The sequence below is a fragment of the Xiphophorus hellerii genome, chromosome 1 (genome assembly GCF_003331165.1).
Source record: "Xiphophorus hellerii strain 12219 chromosome 1, Xiphophorus_hellerii-4.1, whole genome shotgun sequence".
In the NCBI taxonomy this organism is placed as follows: domain Eukaryota; kingdom Metazoa; phylum Chordata; class Actinopteri; order Cyprinodontiformes; family Poeciliidae; genus Xiphophorus; species Xiphophorus hellerii.
The window spans coordinates 12,801,875-12,822,094 of NC_045672.1; the positions used below are offsets into that span (position 1 = coordinate 12,801,875).

Below are 20,220 nucleotides of genomic sequence, written 5' to 3' on the forward strand. Positions count from 1 at the left end.
GGAATACCAATATCCCATTTTTGCTTTTGGCAAATGATGTGCTAATGTCGACGTCTTCAAGTCTTGACTTTTGCCGTGCAATGAAGCAGAGAGCATACTGGAGTATAAATATAGTCAGATCCAGATCCATGATGTTTTCAAGGCTTATGCTGCTCCTGGAGCAGCTTCAGAACTCCTGGAGTGACTGTACACGGTTAAGTCCAGCATTAACAACATGTTTCCTCTAAATGGAAGAGTCCTGACTGGAATGATAGATAGTGAAGCCTTCTCCAAAGATGAAGTTTCAGAATACAAGAGGAAACATGCAAAATGTGGGTCAGCAATTATAAGAAGCCTTAAGCAGCTCTAATGATAAGGAACGCCTTTTAATTGATTATTGAGAAGGAGATAATTGATTTTCAACATGCCAATTTTTGCTAGAATATTAATTAAAAACAACAAAGTTGGGCATTGTTTCATCATCTTCTGAGATATGAATGTCATTTTCTAGCAGAAGCAAACTTTCTTGATGATGATGATGATGATGATGATGATGATGACTTTAAATCTAAATATGCCAGGGGAATGAATTATTTTACGCCTAACGGTATCCTCTCTGGCATTTCTGAGCCAAAAATTGCACTTGTGCAGATCTGTTCTTAACACATCTGGTCCAAATAAAAACAAAGAACAAACTGGAATCAAGGAATGAACAAGGCAACGAAAAGGAAATCCAGTAAGATAGATAGAAGGTGTTATGCATAGGATGAGTATTAAAACTGTGCCATTCTGAAGACTGACAGGCATTGATCTCAGTGTAAATCAAACTTAGACAGAACAGTGTGTTACAGAAAGAAACAATGGGCCCGTCATATTGCACCACAATATGTTTCTCTGTACTGAAACTAACCCAAAAAATTTGTGGTAACACTTTTTTTGAAGAGGTGTGCATAATTGACTTTTAATGCAAATTTTAATGGAACTTTGCATTAAAAGTGTCACTATTTACCTACTAATGCAAAGTTTACACTTTTAAAGAACTTTTACTGCAACTTTTAGAGCACCTTTGAATTAAAAGTGTCATTATTTACTGAACAACACTTCAGGACAACAGTTGTAATCATTTATGAAGAGTCATTCATGTTCATGACAGTCTCATGTCAGTCTTATGCACACCCTTTCAAATAAAGTCTTACCAAATATGTATATTTGCAACTGCTTAAAACAAAACTTCCTTCTGTGGTTTTATTTATTGCAGTCCTTTGAACATTCATGCATATTCCAGGTCCTCTCTTTCCTACTGTGTGTCATTTTAAAAATACACTTTTAAAAATACAAGTGGAAAAAAAAATCCAACAACAGCAACAGAAAATCGAACAGTCTTTCACAAGAGATCGCTGTGAGGCATTTGCAGGAGTACCTTCAGTCTGTGCCATTTGCTGCATGTATGTTACAACAATAGCAGCAATAATGGAAACATTTAAACGAACCTTTCCGCAGAACAAAGGAAAATGTAAATAGTATTGATGACATTCAATGAATTTTTTCTCGCCTGCTGAACATCAGGCCTCGAGGCTCAAGTCACGCCACGCTTTGGAAATAGAGCAGGAAACTCACTTCCTCACAAGCATTATTTGACCTCTTGTAGAAAAGACAAATAAGAGTCTCTGACACTCGGGGATGATCGACTTTAAAGCTGCGTGTTTTATTGAGCAGAAAGCGAGCTGCAGAAACATAAACTCCGCACAGCAGCGGCGGAGCAAATAACAGTGGATTAACTCAGTATTGTTCGTTGGCATTCATCTTTGCTGACACATCCCCATTTCTTCAAGTCCTTAATTACAGTTTACAGCTGGTGGGTGGTTACAATTGCTGCGCTTCAGCCAGCGGAACACAAAAGGGATAAAGATGGCAGAGTGAGGGTAAATATGCTCAGAAAGTGTAACAAATATTAGCACAAGAAGCCCTGAGAGGATGTGTAGCTCACAAAAGCTTCAAGTTCAGGTCATCTGGGGTCCCATGAGAAGTTCAAATTAAACAATGTTAAAAAACAACGCGTCTTTCTAGTCCTTCTTCTTCCAGCTTGTGATGCTGCGTCTCTCTCAACATCACATTCAACTCTCTTTTGTTGACTCTCGGATGCTGACAGTCGCTACCCCCTTTTAGTCGGTTTCAGCAGAGCTAATGACTGGCTGACTGGCTTCCTATAAGGAAGCACTTCATTACCGCATGGCACAGCAAGCAGGTGGAGCAGAGCCGTGAGCGCAGCGTCTGTGCTGCGCACATCGAGGTGTAAGATTTGATCATGCTGAAATCAAAACAGCCGCAGCCTTGTGTTTGTTCCTGCTGTTTTTTTTTTTGTTTTTTTTTTAATGCAAGCTCATTTATATGTCCACGGTACTTGTACAGACTGAATTTAGTCAGGGTCTTGCAAACTGGCATTTTGCTGACGCAAATGCACATTATAATATATTTAGACTTAATCCTACCTCTTGATTTTTGAACATCTGATAAGCACACATTTTGCGTCTTAGTAATCCTTTGTTTCATTTTGCAACACTCAGGTTTCTTGCTGTAAATTATTCCCCTGTAAACCAAACAAACTCTGCATACAGTGAAATCAAGATATTAAATAGACACATTAAAAACAGTTTTCCAGGTCAGTTGGGATTAGCAATTCTTTTTTAAAAATGTTTAGACACACTTCCTTGAGATACTGGTTTGACATCTCCACGTACATTATTTTTTTTCTTATGATGTCATCTAGTCTAGTTTGTGAGGAGATATGGCTTGAAACATCTCCGTGGATGTTTGAAGCAAAACACCCAAGGAAAATGATGCCGCCACTCCTTTGCATCACAGTTGAGATGGTGTCTTCAAGATCAGAAGCTTTTTTTCTCACATTTTTTACTCCCACATTTAATAATGGAAATCATGGCTACACACTTCAATTAGTTTCATCAGACTATTGTCAAAGATGAAGCGAGATATGTCAGACATTTTTCTGTCTGCTCCTCTATCTGTTGTTTTAGCTGCACAAACCAAGTATTCACCTAGCACATCTTCTTCCACGTTACCACAGTTCAGAACCAACCAGTTTTTAGATAGACTTTTTGTCTGTAGTTTCATCAGAAGCAAATCCTTCTGATGAAAGCCAATCAGAAGGATTTGCTACTGTAAGTAAAACGCTTCAAACCACATATCGTGAACCAGGTTATTAGAGATTCTGAAAATTGTACTTAAGACACGTCACATCTGTACTCCTAAGGTTTGGAATTGCATAAAAAGCTTTCCAAAACAAATTAGTTTGCGATTCTTTCATTTCATCTGTATGCTTGGTCTCTATTGAATTCCACCTTCAGCCCAAAGCCACTCACAGCTGAACAAAATGGTTGCTAAACTCTTAAGGATATGAGCTAAGGAGGAGAAAAGCACAACCACAGTCATAACCAATCAAACGCAGGAAACGGAGAGAAAAAAGGTGCTGTAGGCCTTTTTTCGAGGATTAGTTTCCACTTTAGAAATCAGCACAGACTGCAGCGAACAACCAAAGAGACGGTCAATGAAACAAGCAAAAGGTTCATTATGAAGGATTGACTGTGTTAAAACTTCTAATTACCACATCTATGGCATTTCAGTACCGACACTGCAAATGGCATTTAAAATTTGAACCTTGGAGTCAGCAGAGGCAAAAATCCTGCAATATAACAAAAACAGGGATGTTTGTTGCTCTGTTTTAACTAGATTATGTGTTCTGAAATGTTGCTGATGTTTAAAAACAAAACAATGTTTCTAATGATAGCCCAAAAACTGCTTTACTAAAAATGCAAAATGATCACGTAAACAAACTTTAGTCTCGCAAAATAAAATACATGTAGAAATTGTATCTTGTTTCAGTTAATGTTTTTTTTTATGTCTGTGTGGTACTTTTAAGATTTTGCTTCAGTTTGAACAACGTTGCTTAAATGCCATCCACATTGCAGACCTTTCTACAGTCCTCTGACAGTGAGCTTTGTAGTATTTTTTTTTTATCTCCTTCTATTCTGTGCTTGATGGTGAGATAAGCATTGGTCCTCATCTGACCTTTCTGATTCACAGTTCCAGTTGTTAAATGTTGTTCTGATTTTAGATATAGACAAGAAAGAAAGAGTTAGTATACAGATGGGATTACACAATTGTTTCCAAAGCAAAATTAAACTATATGGCAGCATACTAGATCAACTTATTTCAGATTGTTAAAATAGAAGACTTGCCAGAATATTATTGTTGGACTGACAAGTGTTATTTAAGTCCACAAGCAATACATCTTTCTTTCCCTAAAGGTCTGAGTATGTTCTCTGGCCGTGAATGTCTAAAAGTCTCAAATCTATTTAAAGTCATCAAGAATTAGAGATTGTGGTGCTGAAACAAGCTCACAAATTAAACATTTTTGCTTTTCTAATAATGTGGTTGTACTTTCAGAGCTGCGTTTTGTTAAGTCAGGGGGTGTCAATTCTGTTGATGTGTCACGCCGGATGATTAAAAGCCTTCAAAAAGCTGGATGACGTCTGTGCAGAAAACATCTGCAACATGCATAGACTGCTCTGAGTCTCCAACATCCCACCAGCTCTACAATAAGGGGAGCTGAAAGGTCACGCCTGAGAAAGAGTACCATCAAAAAGGTCCTTTGATATTGCAAATTAACATTGATATTCATGGGGATAATTATTGCAATTCACGTCAAATACCAGCCATTAGTGCTGCAGTGTTAGGGGAAAAAGGGGCTTTGGTTATTAAAAGCTACTTATCAGACAACTGTTGCTGGCTGAAAAGCCTTGCTTGCTACTGACTAACATCAATATCCACGTTCCATTAAAACAGACAGGACAAACCCTCTGCAATTCCCCTATTAAAATGGCTTTCACAATAAACCTGTGGCTACAGCATTCGTCAAAGTGCAGATTTATGAGAACAAATGTACATTTTGTAGCAATCTGGTTTGATAAACCAAAAACAACATGTTGTTTTGTACAGTTTTTAGACTTTGTAATAGTGAATAAGTGCAAAGAAAATGCTTTACTTCAAAATGGTGCAGTTAAAATGTATTAAATCGTTGTTTTGGTTGGTGAAGGGGAAGGAGGGTATTTAGTACCCTTAGAGGAACAGGATCATAATTAGTTATTGGCATGAGTCAAGTTTCATCAGCATCATATCTAAACAAGATTGACAGGGCATCAAAGTATGCAGAGGATGGTGGATGCTTTACAGTCTATTAATACGTACAAGCTTTACCCTGATAGCTTGTTTAACAGTAGATATTTGCCAAAATTATATATTTTTTTACATCTCAATATTAAAATAACATTTTATCTTCAGTAAAATGTAACAGAATTATGTCAGAATGTCTCAGTCTACTATATATCATAACAATTTCATACTTTCAGTGGTGTTACATGTACTCATCCTCACTGATTTCCAAAAACAAGCATGGGGTGCAGAAGTTCAGGTTTATTGTGGATTTTCTTTAATCAAACATATATTTAGAGGCTCACGTATGTACATACACCATCACTGTCAAAAAAGCCAAACAAGAACGAAGAAGTAAAATGTTGGAACACTTTTGTTGGTGTCCACAGAGAAACAGCTGATCAACCAAGGAGGTTCCATCCACATTCTTAAACTCGAACTCAAAGCAACAACTTTTTTCAAATCAAAATCTTTTTGAAACACGTTGTAGTTGTATACTGTATTACAGATTCACCACCAAAATGAAAGGATTAAAATAAATGATTAAAAGTCTAAAATGTTTATGATATTGTGTTCTATAACTGATAATTATAAATGAAGTACAGCAGGAGGAGGTTAAAAAAAAGCCTAAAATTGAACCTGAAGAGTTGTGACATCGGTCAGTTTGATAGATTTGTGTGACAGAAGAAGGTGGAGGGACGATGACACACAGATCATGTGTCTGTCTCGCTTTGTTTACCTAAATGTCAGCCTGCTGGGACAGCTGAGTTCATTTACCTCCCCATTAGTCAGAGTAAACTGTTCCAAAACAGGCAGCGTCTCAGGGCTGTGAAGCAAGCATGACCAGGTGAGTGTCAGCTCTTCATTTTTTTTTTTTCAGAGTGTGATCCTCCAACCTGCTTCTATCCCACCTAATTTTCTGCAGTGGCATCTGTGTGTTTGCCCTGTCTTCCCTCCTTGGTGTCTCACTGAGTGGGGAAATGACCGGGTTATATGGCAGCTTCGCCTCCCCTGAATTCCCGCAGCCATACCCCAACAACCAGCTCGTGGTGTGGAACATAACCGCTCCGCACGGCCACCGCATCAAGCTCTACTTCACCCACTTCAGCTTGGAGCCCTCCAATCAGTGTGAGTACGACCACATCCAGGTGAGCTGCATCTAAACAAAGCCCCATTTGTGCAAACCGGAACTCCTTGCTCACCAAAGAGGCCTCTAACCCTGTCAAAACAGGTTTTGGCGGAAGGGAATGAAACCCTGCGGTTCTGCGGCGAGGAGGAAAAGAACCACGAGAGCACCCCCAGGAACACCATCATCATGTCAGCCGGGAACGTCATGTCGGTGGTCTTTAGGAGTGACTACTCTAACGAAGGCCGATTCACTGGCTTCCAAGCGTTTTACACCTCAGAAGGTGATGTAAAAATGTGACGTTTGTTCCCAGAAGGCAAATAGGGCATCAGCAGCTATAATGAAATGCTTTAAAAGTTCATGTAGAAACAATGGGACTATTAGATCATCTTAGGCACAGTCAGCTTTTAAGCCGTACACAACTTATGAGAAAGACTGACAGAAATACAAAAAAATGTTAAAACATGTTTGAAGAAATGTAGATACTCCTCCATCCACCAGTTCTCATGTTGTACCCCTTTTCTACTAAAGTGGGTCCATTCAGAAGACAAAACCCCGGCCATAAACCATAGACACTTCTTTATAATTTTTAATCTTACCTTTTTGCTGTTTTATATGATAAGCTCAGAGGAGCCACAGATATGCATTTAAACCTCATTACCCTGAGACCCCTCAATAAAATCTAGTGCTTTTGAAATTCCCTATCAGTAAATGGCATCCATTCAAATCTCAATATAAGGAGCTGTTCTGACCAGGCATTAAAGTAGTATTTATTTTCAATTTGTCTCCTCAAATCCAGGCTTCAAAAGTGTCCTGCAACTTTTGGATGTGTTCCTGGTTTAACACACCTCAGCCAAATGGCTGTTTGAAACAGAGACCCATCTAAAACCTGCAGGACCCCGGCCCTCGAGTCCTGAAGTTGAGGTTCCCTGCCCTAGAGTGTTATATCTGTTTCTTGAGTAGATTTAGGTTTGAGGACCCGAGCTCTCGAGGTGGAGTATAAACAAGTCTGTTTAACATAAGAAGGAGCTTGACAATTCAAGGCCCGAGAAGTTAAAGTCAGGATGTTACAATGAATCCTACAGACCCATTCAGTAAATTAGAATATTATTAAAAAGTTTATTTATTTCACTAACTCCATCATCATGTAGAAAATTGTAATTAGACAAGAACTACCTGTTTTAATACCTTTATTTCTTGTAGTCTTGGTGATTTTCTGCCAACAGCTAGTGAAGAGATGGCAACTAAAATTAGTGCATTACATAAGATCAATAAAAAAGTTTAAAAAAAAAGAAATGTCGGCTTAATGAAAAGCATGTTTAATACCTGCTCAAAAGGTACTTTTAATCTGACAAATGAGACTTGGGACACATGTTCTAATTTATTGAATAGGACTGTACAGTAAACATGTAACCACTATAAAGACATTAAGACAGTGATATGAGCTCTTCTGTTTGTCATCACTGCAGAGCTTCGGACCAACTAAAAGTTATTAAGAGCGTTTTTGTTAATGCATGTGAAAAATGTCTAGACAAGAGTTTTTCTACCATCTTGAGAAAACTAACCATGACTCTGAGCCTTCAGACAACATAACATACACTGCTACGCTTTGAAGAGAGCAACCCAACCTGCTGTAGCATCAAACCTCAGCTAGCTGATATTACATTATTACACTAAATAGTGCAATGGGAATAAATTAACTGTTAGTATGGCTCATATTCTAAAGCAGTATTGGCTTACACTGCAGGGTGATGAATCCAAACAAATAGTCACAGTTGAAACAGTTAATAGACTCAAGGCACCCTCCAGGGTCACACATCTCATTAAGACAGTCTAGCATCATGCATCTTTAGAGTGAAAAGATACAAATGTACCTGAGTAATGCTAAACCATCATCCTGTGTCGGTCTCTTCCAGATATCAACGAGTGCCTATCCAGGGTAGATGGCGAGCGAGTATGTGACCATTTCTGCCACAATTACATTGGTGGCTATTACTGCACGTGCAAGCAGGGACACCTTCTCCATGACAACAAGAGATCCTGCACAGGTAGGAGCAACCGGAGCTGAAGCCCAAGAGGCGTGTTCGTTTGGGCGCAATCAAAGGAGCTCAGAAGGCTCCCAATGAGGTGTGGCGTTAAAGAGCTCGGCATGAGGGAATGACTGCATTAGTAGTTGTAATGCAGATCAGATAAACTCACGCTGAGCCTCTCAGCCTCTTGTCTCTGTCTGAGACAAGTGGTGAAAACAAGTCCAAGTCCTCAAAATGCCTTACTAACAAAAGCTAAGATTTTAGGACATTTAAAGCAAGATGAAAACGCACCTACATATAGTAAGATCCCACCATTTGTTGGTGTAAAATCCTTTGCAGAAAATAATGATTTGACTTTTAACATAAGACACATAGTAAGTGTAAGATGTTGGATTTTATAATGTAATAGGTGTTAATTCCAGGCTGAAAAGAAATACTGATGCATGCAGTTGCTGATCTCTGGCAGCTGGTGCTCAGTGAGGTTAATCACAGCCAATTCCTCAGGGAAGAGCAACTTTGAAATGGCTATAAAAATTGATACCTGTGTGCAGCACTTACAGCGCACCGGCACCAGGTAATTAATCACAATTACCAGCTGATGTGCCTTAAATTATTATACTTTGCCAGGGGAAAAAAACGGTGCCACAACAAATCATGCAATGAATAGACAAAAATGATTATCTGCCCACAGATTGTTCTAATTATATAAATTACAGCAACTCTGCCTCTTTGCAGAAGCTCATTTGTTTTTGTCCATAACTTCATCTGCACACTTCGCAAGGGCAATAACACAGATCAAAATTAATCTAATCTTTTATGGTGCCAGTGGAGAGAGCAATTCACAAAGAAATGTTCTTTTCTGTCTTTAAAAAAAATCCGGAGTGACAAAGCAGTTGAAGGAAGAACCCAATTTTAAGAATTCAGTATCATTCACTGAGGTTTAAACACTGGGTATAGGGTTCCTTCAAGCTCTGGAAAGGTACAGAAAGTGTTTTCTGGATTTTCCAGGTGGGTAAGATTCTTATAATCTGATGTATTTATATTCTAAAGTGTTTAGCTCTAACTGGATTTAAGGGTAAGTAAATCTGAAAAGGTGAATATTGACACAAAACATGCGTAGGAACCCACTTACATCCTAAACAAGTGCAAATTTCATCTAATCTGTGTTTCCTCTACAGTGCCCTGCAAAAGCCAGGTGTTGACGTCAGCATCTGGAGCTCTGACTAGTCCTGGCTACCCAAACCCTTATCCACCCATGAGCCAGTGCGATCACACCATCAGTCTGCCAGAGGGCTCCAGAATCATCCTAGACTTCTTGGAACCTTTTGACATAGAGGGACACCCTGAAGTCCCTTGTCCATATGATGTGCTAAAGGTCAGTACCGCACAAGGCTAATGTAGACAAGACAATGAATAAGTAATGTATTCCTCCCCATGGCTTTAAGACGACCTGTCACTGACTTACCCTCTGCCAGCTGATTTACTACATGCTACTGCGTTTTCTTGCATATTTGAGGGCATTGGTCAGAGACCCAATGAATCAATCTTCTTTTTCCTTTTGGATGTTTCTCTTTTTTTTTAGATTTTAACAACTGGACAAGAGTACGGACCGTTCTGTGGCTTGGCACCACCAGACTCTATTGATACTGGAAGTTACCAAGTGCATGTGGTGTTCAGGTCTGACTCTACTGGGAAAAACAAGGGATGGAAGATCAAATACACCAGCACCAAAGCTGAATAGCTTTCATAACTTCAAAACTGATGGCTTCCTGCCTGGATAATATTTTCCTCTGCAAGTTTTAAGATGTTTTTTTATTTTATTTTGCTATTAATAATTATAACAGCCTAACTTTTGTTATATTTTTCTGACTTTTTGAACCAATACATTGAAAATGAAATGCACATGACCTGCAAATTCAATTACACCTCTTAATTTGTACTTTTTTTTAACATATGGAGTAGTACACAATTGTTTTGAAAAAGTGGAAGCTCAGTTATTTTTGGGGTTTAAAAAATATTAAGGTGGTCATGCATTTGTGTTCAACCCAGTTTTATGTACAATTACATCGCACAGAGGAGGACTTTATTTACAGACAAGTGAGTTTTAAAGGTATTTATTCTGAGTCCAGCTGTTCTGTTCAGCTTCCTGAAGACCAGGAAACACAGCAGATAGGACCAGACTAAAGTTGTGGAGAAGTTTAAAGAAATGTTAGATTACAAAAAAAATTCTCAGAGTACTGTTCAATCCATCAGCCATGTATGCTCATAGCTCAGGGATTTTCACTTACAAGGCAAAGGCAAAACAAGTATTTAGCAGAAAAGCAGCCAATAAATACAAAACACAATTTATCATCTTCCTTTCCTTTTACTTCAGAAATATTAACCATTTTGTGTTGGTCCACCATCAAAAATCCACCCCAAAATGCAAAGACGTTTGTGATCAAATGTGAAAAGTTCAGGGGTTATGAGTACCTCTACTCTTTCATGCATCATTCAGCTCATTCATTTCATTTTTACCAAGACAGTAATTACGCTCATTTTCTCTCATCTCTTTCTGCCTCTTTACAAATTGCTTGGTTCAATTTAGTGTTTTCACTTTTTATTAGACCATTCTTTTGTTGTGATTAAACAACAGATGCACACTTCCTTAAATTCAGAAGATCTCAGCTGAACCACACACAGAATAAGATTTGTTTCCAGCATGATGTGCCGTGACAGCGCTTACCTGAGCGCTCTCGAGTCAGCCATCTCATCCTTACAGACAGCGTGACATACGATAGCACAGTGCAGCTGACTGCTCAGATACTGCATCACGCTCGCGCCAAACCGTTCAGCCGAGGTGGAGTCAGCTTCACAGGAATTACGCACACCATGATTCCCATTAAGTACGGTAGCTGTTGGAGGAAAAAACCCCAGCAGCAGTAAGCTCAGAACTCGTGTACTCATGCAGAAACATACTAAACTGGTGGACAAAAATGTGAGGACAAGACAAAAACTTTAGACACATTTATTTACCAAAAGACATGTTAAAAGTTCGCCGTTGCATCATATTATACAGACGTTACACCTTGATGTATCCTGGAGAACAATCTGCTTAAAAACTATTCATGAAAAAGCAATGGGTCCGCTTCACACCAAAGCTCAGCTGTTTTCGCAAAGACACAATACTCACTAATACGCTAGGACAGTTGGGAATGGAGCACGGTTTGTCTGTATTATAAAAAACACAAATTACATAAGTAAAAATAAGACCATTGATTCTGTTCGGTGTTCCAGAGATAAGAGGACACAACAGAGAACCTACTGCATGTTCATGTCACACGGACCAACACACACAGTCTTACATCACACATTCATCAGACCAACACATGACTGTCGGGATTGTATGCAAGATGTACACTTAAATCATCCACAGTACATAGATAACGTGTTAATCTGGTAGTGTTATCTGGTTTCTGGCAGTGTCGTACGAGTCTGCTCAGGCAGAAGGCTGTTTATATTTTTCAGATAGAATTTGCTGTAAGAAAGAAAAGAAAACAACTCCTTTTTAACTGATAAGTAAGAAATCTGACTAAAGAAATTTGTATGTAGCAAATGGCATCTGATTGATGCTTTAAGTTTTGTAAAAGTTGCCCTGGATTTTTGAGCACATCATTGCGAACACATAAAAATTGTTCCCCAAACAAACTAAATGATGCCATTTGATTGGCCTTGAAATGGCTCCTTTAGCTCATTCAAATCCCTTTTTTCTACTCTGCTAAAATGCTGCATCTGATGAAACATAGAGCATATTTGTCATCATTAATGGAGGTGTTCGAAATATAGTAATTGGCAGATTTAAAAAGGAGAAATTTGACAAACTCAGAGGAGCACTTTGTCCATCTCTGGGAAGAAATTATATTTATTTATATGAACAGTTTAGCAACTGATTACTATCTATGAAGCTAACTGCAACTAGCCTAACTTAGAGAATAGACAAGGCAAAGCAGTTTTTAGGTAAAACACTAACAAAATTCACCAGCTAATTGTATATCTAATACAACTGAAAGCAGAAAGTGAACACCAGAAAACTCAAGATTACAAAACACAATTTCTAGATTTATTGTTAAACAGTGACATATTTAAGGGTACCTGTGAGTGTCAAAAAGTAAAGTATAAACCTTTTTAGAACATTTTTCAGACCAATATTATTCACATTTAGGACAAGCATGAATAGCAAGAAATGATTTAATCCGAATTAATAAATAACGGCGCTCACTTAGCTTGGCAAGATAACCAAGCTGAAACTTGTTGGGTTTTTTTTCCCTAGGAAGATGACTACAATACTTTTACACCAAGGCTTACTGCATACAGTAAACCTAAAACAGCAACTGACCAGAGGTTTTATACAGTTATTAAAAGCTCTGTTTCCTAACCAAACATCAAGTAAACATTTGTTATTCACAGAAAAAAAACGAGCTAGTAGTGGATGACGTTACAATAACTGTTTTCAGAAGCAAAAAATAAAAACTAAAAATGAATGAGTAAACAAATCTGTTATATAAACTAATGCAAATTTAAAAGCTAGTATGGGAAATCTGTACAGTTTTTTTTAATTTTATTTATGTTATTAAATGTTTTGGTACCCTGCAGAAACCATGTTCAGTGCCATCTAGTGGACAATACGAAGAGGTTCCGAAACAACTAAGGTATTGATTAGTTTGCTTTAAATGTGGGGGGGCTGAAGGTGCCACAATCCAGAAAATGACTCGTCAAACTTGTACACGTGATACTTTAAATAAAATGTTAATATTTATCTGCCAGTAAGGTTTTAAATACGAAAAACATAAAACAGAAATCATTAATTAGAGTTTAAATTCCTTGTATGTTAAACTTTTAAGTACTTCAATATTTATTTAATTATTTCATAGTTCCCTTATCTACGGCCCATCATGAAGTAATGTAAACAGTCACTTTGGCTTAGACAAACATCAAGCTAAAGATGTTTGTCTTTTGCTAGAAAAACAAAAAAACAAAACAAAAAAATACCCCAATGTGGGAATCATACTCTGATGCTAGATTGGTTAATGGACATCAGGCCAATCACTTTGCCTGTAGCTGAGTTAGTCCAGGCCACCGATTTAATGAGTATGGCTCACAAGTTTAAAAAAACAACAACAAAAAACACCATGTGCTGCAATTCAGGACTATGAGATAATTATATAAATACTACAATAATTATTATAAGCTTTTACCATTGAATTCAACTTTAAAAGGAAGATTAGCAGATATAATTGTGTATTTTAAGAATTACAAATATTTCCGTAATGATGAGTAACTATTTGATGAATACAATACCAATATTTTTTAATTGCCACATATAAATAAATATGTAAGTATTTATTTATTGTGGCACCTTTAGCTCTCGAAGTACTGGATGACATTAACTTTCAGCAAAACCACGCTTGCCTCCATTACATCTTTATATATAAGACAACTGGGAGCTAGCATGTTAATATTCATAAGCATATGTTTGTCTGTAGCTATCATCCCAACATAACCCAAATATGGAAATCAAAAAGTGGTTAAACATATTCAAACTGAACACATTTGTGCAAATCAGGCCAGGCGCTCTCCAGACCAACTTCACCAGCTTTCTCAGCGTTCTCAAAACCACGCAGAGATCCACATCTTCAACATTTTTAGCTGTAGCTACATAAACAGCAACACAGAGCAAATCCCATTCTCCTGACCTCGAGGCAGGTTAGTGTGAATCCTTATCAGTCTCTGCTCGGTCAAACCTAGCTGCTGCCTTGGGTCGCTGTTCCCGCCCCCTCCCTGTGTTTGCTGCTGTCCTGCTGCGTGCCGCTGATGGACTGCATGGCCTGAATCTGCTGCAGGCGCGTCGACAGCTCCGCTTTGCAGGCCTGCAGCAGCGCGGCGGTCCTGCCTGTGTCCCAACCCAGCACCTGCTGCATGGCTTCCAGCCCTCTGCTCACTACAGCCTGGAAGCACACATAGCCGAACAGCAACTTCAAACAAAAGAAATCTACACGAGAGGTTTTATAACTTTACAGGAATGTGGATGCGGCAATTAAAATCTCATGAGTGGCACATAGAAAAGCCATTGTGTAAAGAAGTCCAGCGGTTCAAAGCCACGTACAGGCAGAGAGCTGACATCACCATACAAAAACACACATGGTGGAAAAACTGTTTTTCAGTAGGCGCAGTGAAGCTGGTCAGAGTTAAAGGGAAGACAAATGCGGTTCAATGCAGGGCAGTGGTGCAAAGAAAACTGTTGAGAGCGGCAAACGACTCGAAACTGGGAGGTTTCAAATCTGCAAAGCTGGTAGACACATGTGTCAAGAGAGTCAAAGGTGGTTGTAACGTCAAACCATGGGAAAATGTTTAGAAAGTATCAGTAACCTTGCCAGCCTCTGTAGTCTCTTTAAGGTATTTTTACACATCAGACTCAGTGGGCTCGCTGGTATTAATGTGCGCCCTGAGCAACAAGTGCACCGCTCAAAGTTGGGGTGTGAAACGATTGCCTCAATTTTTCCCCTATCAGTGTGCTTCCAGGACCACAGGCCAACTCAGCCTGCTGATGAATAATAAGCTGTTTTTCCTGCAGACGGTTCGGTCTCCCCTGGCGATTAATCAGGCATTTTGAACACTAGTGGCCAGCTGCATGAGAATAAATAAAGTTTTTGAATTGCTTTAAATTATAGGTTGGTTAACACATATATACCAGTTATATATATACTATATAACTGGTTGTGGACAGACCAGGGCTTAACGTTATGTGCATGTTTTTATAAGCCATAAAAATACAAATTGTATAAAAAACACCTTGCACCAGATGAGACAATAAAAATAGGACATAGAGTTCACAAAACAGCTGGATTGTGCTTTTGTTGCAAGTTTCTGCTTAAGTATTCTAAATCAGTGGCTTTGTAGAGGTCTGGAGTTTCTGATAAAGGTGTTTTTATTTTATTGTATTTAGATAATTTAAGCCGTTATAGAGCAGTGATGAGAGAAGAATACCTGCAAATCCTCAGTGGAGAGTCTGGTCTCTGGGCTGGTTTTGCCTTTCAGGACCATCAGTGTCCTGGACATGAACTCGGACGAAGAATCCACCTCCAATCCGTCCGGCATATCCACATCTCCAGCACCTGACATATTGAAACAGGTTTTCTCTTATATTCAGTATAGATTGTGGTAAATTGGTTGAAATATTAGGGATTATTGAGGAGCTGCAATGACTCCATCTAGTGACCAAAGGGTAAGAGTGCAACAAGGCACCATGAGCAATCAAAATGTGAAGAAAGTAAGTACATTTGATCTCTGAAATATCATCTAGAAAATTACCCGTAAAAAAAGATTTAATTTTCTCCTTTATATTGTTGTCTTTTATCTCCAAAATGCCTAAGAATACATTTCTATTTTATTACAGTAAGCATAATCTCACATAGTAAATTTATTCAGTAGAGAAAACAACAAACCTACGATAAAATTAACATTGTTTTCTTTTTATTCAGAATTATTGGCAAGCCATAAATTAGACAAAAATTACTGAAACATTTCAGTGATTTGTACTCTTCTTGTTCCCAAGCAACTGGAAGGATAGGACAAAGTATTGGCATAAATAAGAAAGGAATGAATTGACAAAATGAGGGAGGGAGGAAAGATACAAGAAGCAGATGAGGAAGGATACAAAAAAAGAAAGGATGGAAAGAAGGGCACAGCGTTTGACAAATGATAAGGGACTAAAATGTTGATTTAGAAATATTTTTCCATCTCTTAATTTCTTTTTCCAGACTAGAATCATACTGAAATCAAATCCCAGAGTGCGTAGGAACCTGTAAACAACACATTTTTCTTCACTAAATCAGAAAGCATTAATGTTGCAGAAGATTTTACTGAAAATTGCAGAAAGGTTTCTGTTAAACATCTTTATCGCAAATGAAATACAAGATTCTTATTCTGCTGAAAAGGGAAAAAAATTATTTCAAACTATTAAACCACTTTCCTCAATGAGACAAGGATAAAATTTCATAGATCATCATTTACAATAACCTTTTCCATGTAGGCAGAATAAAAATACATTTTAAAAGAGCAGTAACTACACATTGCCTTACCGTCCTGACTAGAAGGACTTGTGGCTCCCTGCTGTCTGTCCTCGTTCTCCACAGCTTTGAGGTATAACTGGAGCAGCTCTTTGGACTGCCTTTCCTCCTCTCTGCGATCTAAAACCCTCTGCAGCGTCTCCTGAAGTTCCTCTGCCTTCTTCTCTTGGAAGCCCAGGGCAGAGGCTAGTTCAGAGCACGGCGCCTCTACTAAAGACTGGGAGAGGAAAGTACAACATTCTCTTTAAATGTCAGTTATGTGAAAGTATGAACAAATGAAAACTGTACCTGCTTGAACAATCCAACACCTTAAAATGGCAAAGAAGAAGAACTATTGGAATGTGTTTTTTTTTTGTTTTTTTTAATGCGGCATTATTTCTAATCTGCAACACAGGATTCTAAAGTGAAACAGTGAAATCCTGCCCATACCTGTAGGTCTCCCTCAGACATGAGAATGATACTGGTCAGGTCTTGCTTCAGCTGCAGCGCCAGATTCCACCACGGCGCCTCAATAACGTTGGAGTCTACGACATCAGTTTCCAGAACCACAGACTCTCTCGCCATCCAAGCCGTGCCGCCATCAACTGTAACAACAGCGAAGAGAGCAACAAAACACATAAAATGTGCATTTTTCCCCCCCCCCATCAGAGTAACAATCCAGGCTTATGATAATTCAACCTGCTTACTCTTGCGAGCTGGAGCCCACGTTTCTTTGTCATGCAGCAGCATGAACATGGTGTTAAAAGGCAAACACAAAAAGTAGGCTTGATCCTCTACTATGGTCCCATCACCCTCAAGGACCACAGTGACCGGGTCTGAGGGGTTCACTCCCAGAAACTCACATCCTGTTGGAGGGAGAGCAGTTTTAAGTTAACAGATAATGAACTAAATAGCATGTCCACCTAAGTAATTCCGAAACAATCTAGTCATAACACCATAGGAATTGTAATTCGAGAAACTCTACAATGTCAACCAAAAGTATTTATTCCACTTCGACTTGCACATTTGTCAACTATTTTTAGTGAGAGTTTATGCAATAAATCCACAAAAAAGGCAGATTTTTGGAGTGTCTCATACGTCAGCAGTGACATTTACACTTGTCACTTGTTTTTCACAAAGCAGACTGCTATTCAAGGGCCGAACGGCAACAGCTGACAGCATGCGGAACCCAAATAAATCAAATGCCTTTGATGGGCAGAGGCTGCATGACTTCAGTGAAAAGGGCCTGGTGACTAGCTCCCTAGGAATGAACACAAACAGAGGACTGATTTCTAAGTTTTAAGATTCGCAGGTTCGAACACGACTGAAATCGACTTGTTTCTGCACACAGAAACAAGTCGTGAGTGATCATGATTGATAAGCAAGCTTAAACCGAGCAGTGAAGGCACCACGGGTCCCGAATATCTTCATCATAACTGTCTTTCCTTTCACTTCCACGTTGTCTCTCATCTGAGGGGCAAACCCAAACGGAAATGGACAAAAACAGTAAGTGGAACTACATGAAACTAATCCAAATGTCACCTAACACAACCTGCTTCGTTTTAATTATAGTTCCTCGGAGATGCTTAACTCATGCCAACTTACCTTTTTTCTTCAGATCATCCAACGTGGGAACAACCACTCCGTATGATTTCTGCCGTGTGAAGTTACACACTTTGCAGGATCTCCCGTCTGTCATTATAAGCCTCAAGCTTTGAGTCCTGTACTGATTGTGAGTTTTCAACCTAGAAACCACAAAACTACAGTCCGACGCTTTCAGCTAATGTACTTCTGCCTTTTCGAATGCGGAACCGCCACTTGAGCGCTATGAATGCTGGGATGTGAAGTTTTTACAAGAAAACGAGAAAATAATGTTGCAAAAAAAACCCCAACAACAACAAAAAAAACAGCCAATCAAGATTACATTTGTTTTTACATACTCTTAGTCTTGAAAAAGAGACAAAATCAGCTAAATTACAAACACTTTGTGTTACTTTATACATTTATGTTTGATAGAAACGATGACAGCACACGAACATGCAAAAGCTACAGTTTACATACACATTTTTACAGTATTTTAGCAGCCAAGACTCTGATAGGACTCATGTAAGAGCTAAAATACAGTAAGCATTTATTTGAACGTTATAAACAAGAAGAGCCATCTTCAGGAAAAGCAATCGAGCGTGATACCGTCGACCTATCGGGGGGCTGGGAAGATGGCATCCACCGAGCAACCTGATCCACCAACACAGGTCTTTCTTTGTCTATCAGCCCAACATTTACCTCATGTCCTCCAGATATCATTGGGAGCTCTTCGAAATTGCTTCTAATTGTTGCTTTTACGCATTAGCCCTTTTAGCGGCTACTTCAGTAACTGCTCAGCTAATAGATGCTAGCATGCTTGCTAGCTAGCATGCTAGCTAGGGAGCGTTTTAAAAGTTTATTTTCACCCAAACTGCTGTACATAAGTGGATGTAAATAAGATGTAGGGTTGGCCTTATGTTTTCACAGATAACATGGTTAGTTTACGTTACTTGTCCCACCATTTATAACGCTCCCACGTTGCTGAGTTTCTTTATTTCTATTTTGAACATGGAGTCATGACTGTCATGAGTAGTTGGTGTGTGCAGGGGAAAGGTCATTCAAAAAGGGGTCAAGACTGGCTGGTAGAAGTTTGTTGATTCTCTAAAGAGCTGACTGCAGTTATAATCTGTGATTTTCTATTTATCGCTTGGCTGATAAGATACATGAATGCATTGTAAATACATGCAGTAAACTTACCAAACAGAAGGTAAAGGATGGAGTGCATGCTGACTACTAAACCATTAGTGAATTCTCACAGTGACAAATATCGTATAATAATCATGCACAAGCAAAATTAGAACCCCTCCACTTATATTATGCCAGATATTAACACTGCGATTATTAGCAAAATGAATCTATAAATTGACATAAACCCTGGTCTAATGAATTAGTCTGAACTATCTGTTACATCCATGTAATTTTAGAAATGAGACATTTGTCAAAAGGTTTATCTCTACAGGTTATTCTACTTTTTTTATGTATCTTATTGCTCTTCTTTTACCAATCAAATTGGTTTTCTCTTTATCATCCCTGTTTCAACTGGGTCAACTACTGATAACAAAAAACATTTTTTCCCTGATGCATAAATAACCCTCCTGTAGGTCAACATTACTAATTATATTGCAGACTCTCTAGCTAAATTTTTCCTGCTTATATGTTTTGGTCCTTAGGAGGAAAAAAACCCCAGAATTAGCAGGTTTGCTGTCTAACAAAGCTAGAAATGTTTTTGGCCAGGAAAAGCCTTGTTGGTGCTTCTTTACTTTTATACTCTTGCCTCAATTTGTCCAAAGCAGGATTTAGGTCATGAGGCCCTGCTTTTTATTTTTTTGGTCTTCATTCCTCTTTTTGCTCTGATACTGAAATATAGCAGCTCTTCTTACTGTCAGATATAATTTTTCATTCCATATTAGACTTATTTATTTTTTTGTATTATTTAAAACAGATCTCTGAGTGAAGTATGTGTTTAGTCTTCTAATTGATAAATGTCTCGTTTTGGTGGAATGAATACATCACAGCATTTTAGAATAAGGTTGAAAATTCTAACTTAATTTTGGGGTTTTCATTACCTGTAAGCAATAATCATCAAATTGAAAATAAAAATCTGACATATATCACTCTGTGCAATGAATCTTCACTGTTTAAATCAAACAGATGTAATTTATTAACCCTTAGGTGATATTCTAATTTACTG

General features: G+C 38.4%; 3 protein-coding genes across 6 annotated transcripts in view; 2 read left to right on the forward strand and 1 right to left on the reverse strand.

The window, feature by feature from the left end:
- Positions 1–5,942: 5,942 nt before the first annotated feature.
- Positions 5,943–10,253, forward strand: masp2 (MBL associated serine protease 2). The gene is made up of 6 exons (XM_032562005.1): positions 5,943–6,052; positions 6,131–6,353; positions 6,437–6,614; positions 8,248–8,379; positions 9,540–9,736; positions 9,944–10,253. The coding sequence occupies exons 1-6, from the start codon at positions 6,045–6,047 to the stop codon at positions 10,100–10,102; spliced, it is 897 nt and encodes a 298-aa protein (XP_032417896.1). The 5' UTR covers positions 5,943–6,044; the 3' UTR covers positions 10,103–10,253.
- A 1,099-nt stretch (positions 10,254–11,352) lies between these two features.
- Positions 11,353–18,269, reverse strand: dffa (DNA fragmentation factor, alpha polypeptide). Its single transcript, XM_032572295.1, has 6 exons — positions 18,051–18,269; positions 17,153–17,311; positions 16,896–17,050; positions 16,479–16,683; positions 15,385–15,512; positions 11,353–14,345 (listed from the first exon to the last, which is right to left on the reverse strand). The coding sequence occupies exons 1-6, from the start codon at positions 18,142–18,144 to the stop codon at positions 14,142–14,144; spliced, it is 945 nt and encodes a 314-aa protein (XP_032428186.1). The 5' UTR covers positions 18,145–18,269; the 3' UTR covers positions 11,353–14,141.
- Positions 18,270–18,390: 121 nt separating this feature from the next.
- Positions 18,391–20,220, forward strand: part of pex14 (peroxisomal biogenesis factor 14) — a 62,310-nt gene continuing 60,480 nt past the window's right edge. For 3 of the 4 annotated variants that reach the window (XM_032572269.1, XM_032572276.1, XM_032572285.1), the window contains exon 1: positions 18,391–18,697. In XM_032572269.1, coding sequence (XP_032428160.1) covers positions 18,662–18,697 — 36 coding nt within the window. In that variant the 5' untranslated portion in view covers positions 18,391–18,661. The remainder of the gene's footprint in view (positions 18,698–20,220) is intronic. The other variant, XM_032572261.1, reaches the window with a different exon arrangement.

Excerpts from the sequence above, each read along its gene's own strand:
- masp2 (XM_032562005.1), top strand. Across the intron at positions 6,615-8,247 it reads AGCGTTTTACACCTCAGAAG|ATATCAACGAGTGCCTATCC; the intron begins GTGATGTAAAAA and ends GGTCTCTTCCAG. Across the intron at positions 8,380-9,539 it reads CAACAAGAGATCCTGCACAG|TGCCCTGCAAAAGCCAGGTG; the intron begins GTAGGAGCAACC and ends TTTCCTCTACAG.
- dffa (XM_032572295.1), bottom strand. The coding sequence starts at position 18,144 with ATGACAGACGGGAGATCCTGCAAAGTGTGTAACTTCACACGGCAGAAA. Across the intron at positions 17,312-18,050 it reads GGATGATCTGAAGAAAAAAG|GATGTGAGTTTCTGGGAGTG; the intron begins GTAAGTTGGCAT and ends TCCCTCCAACAG. Across the intron at positions 15,513-16,478 it reads AAGTCCTTCTAGTCAGGACG|GTGCTGGAGATGTGGATATG; the intron begins GTAAGGCAATGT and ends TCAATATGTCAG.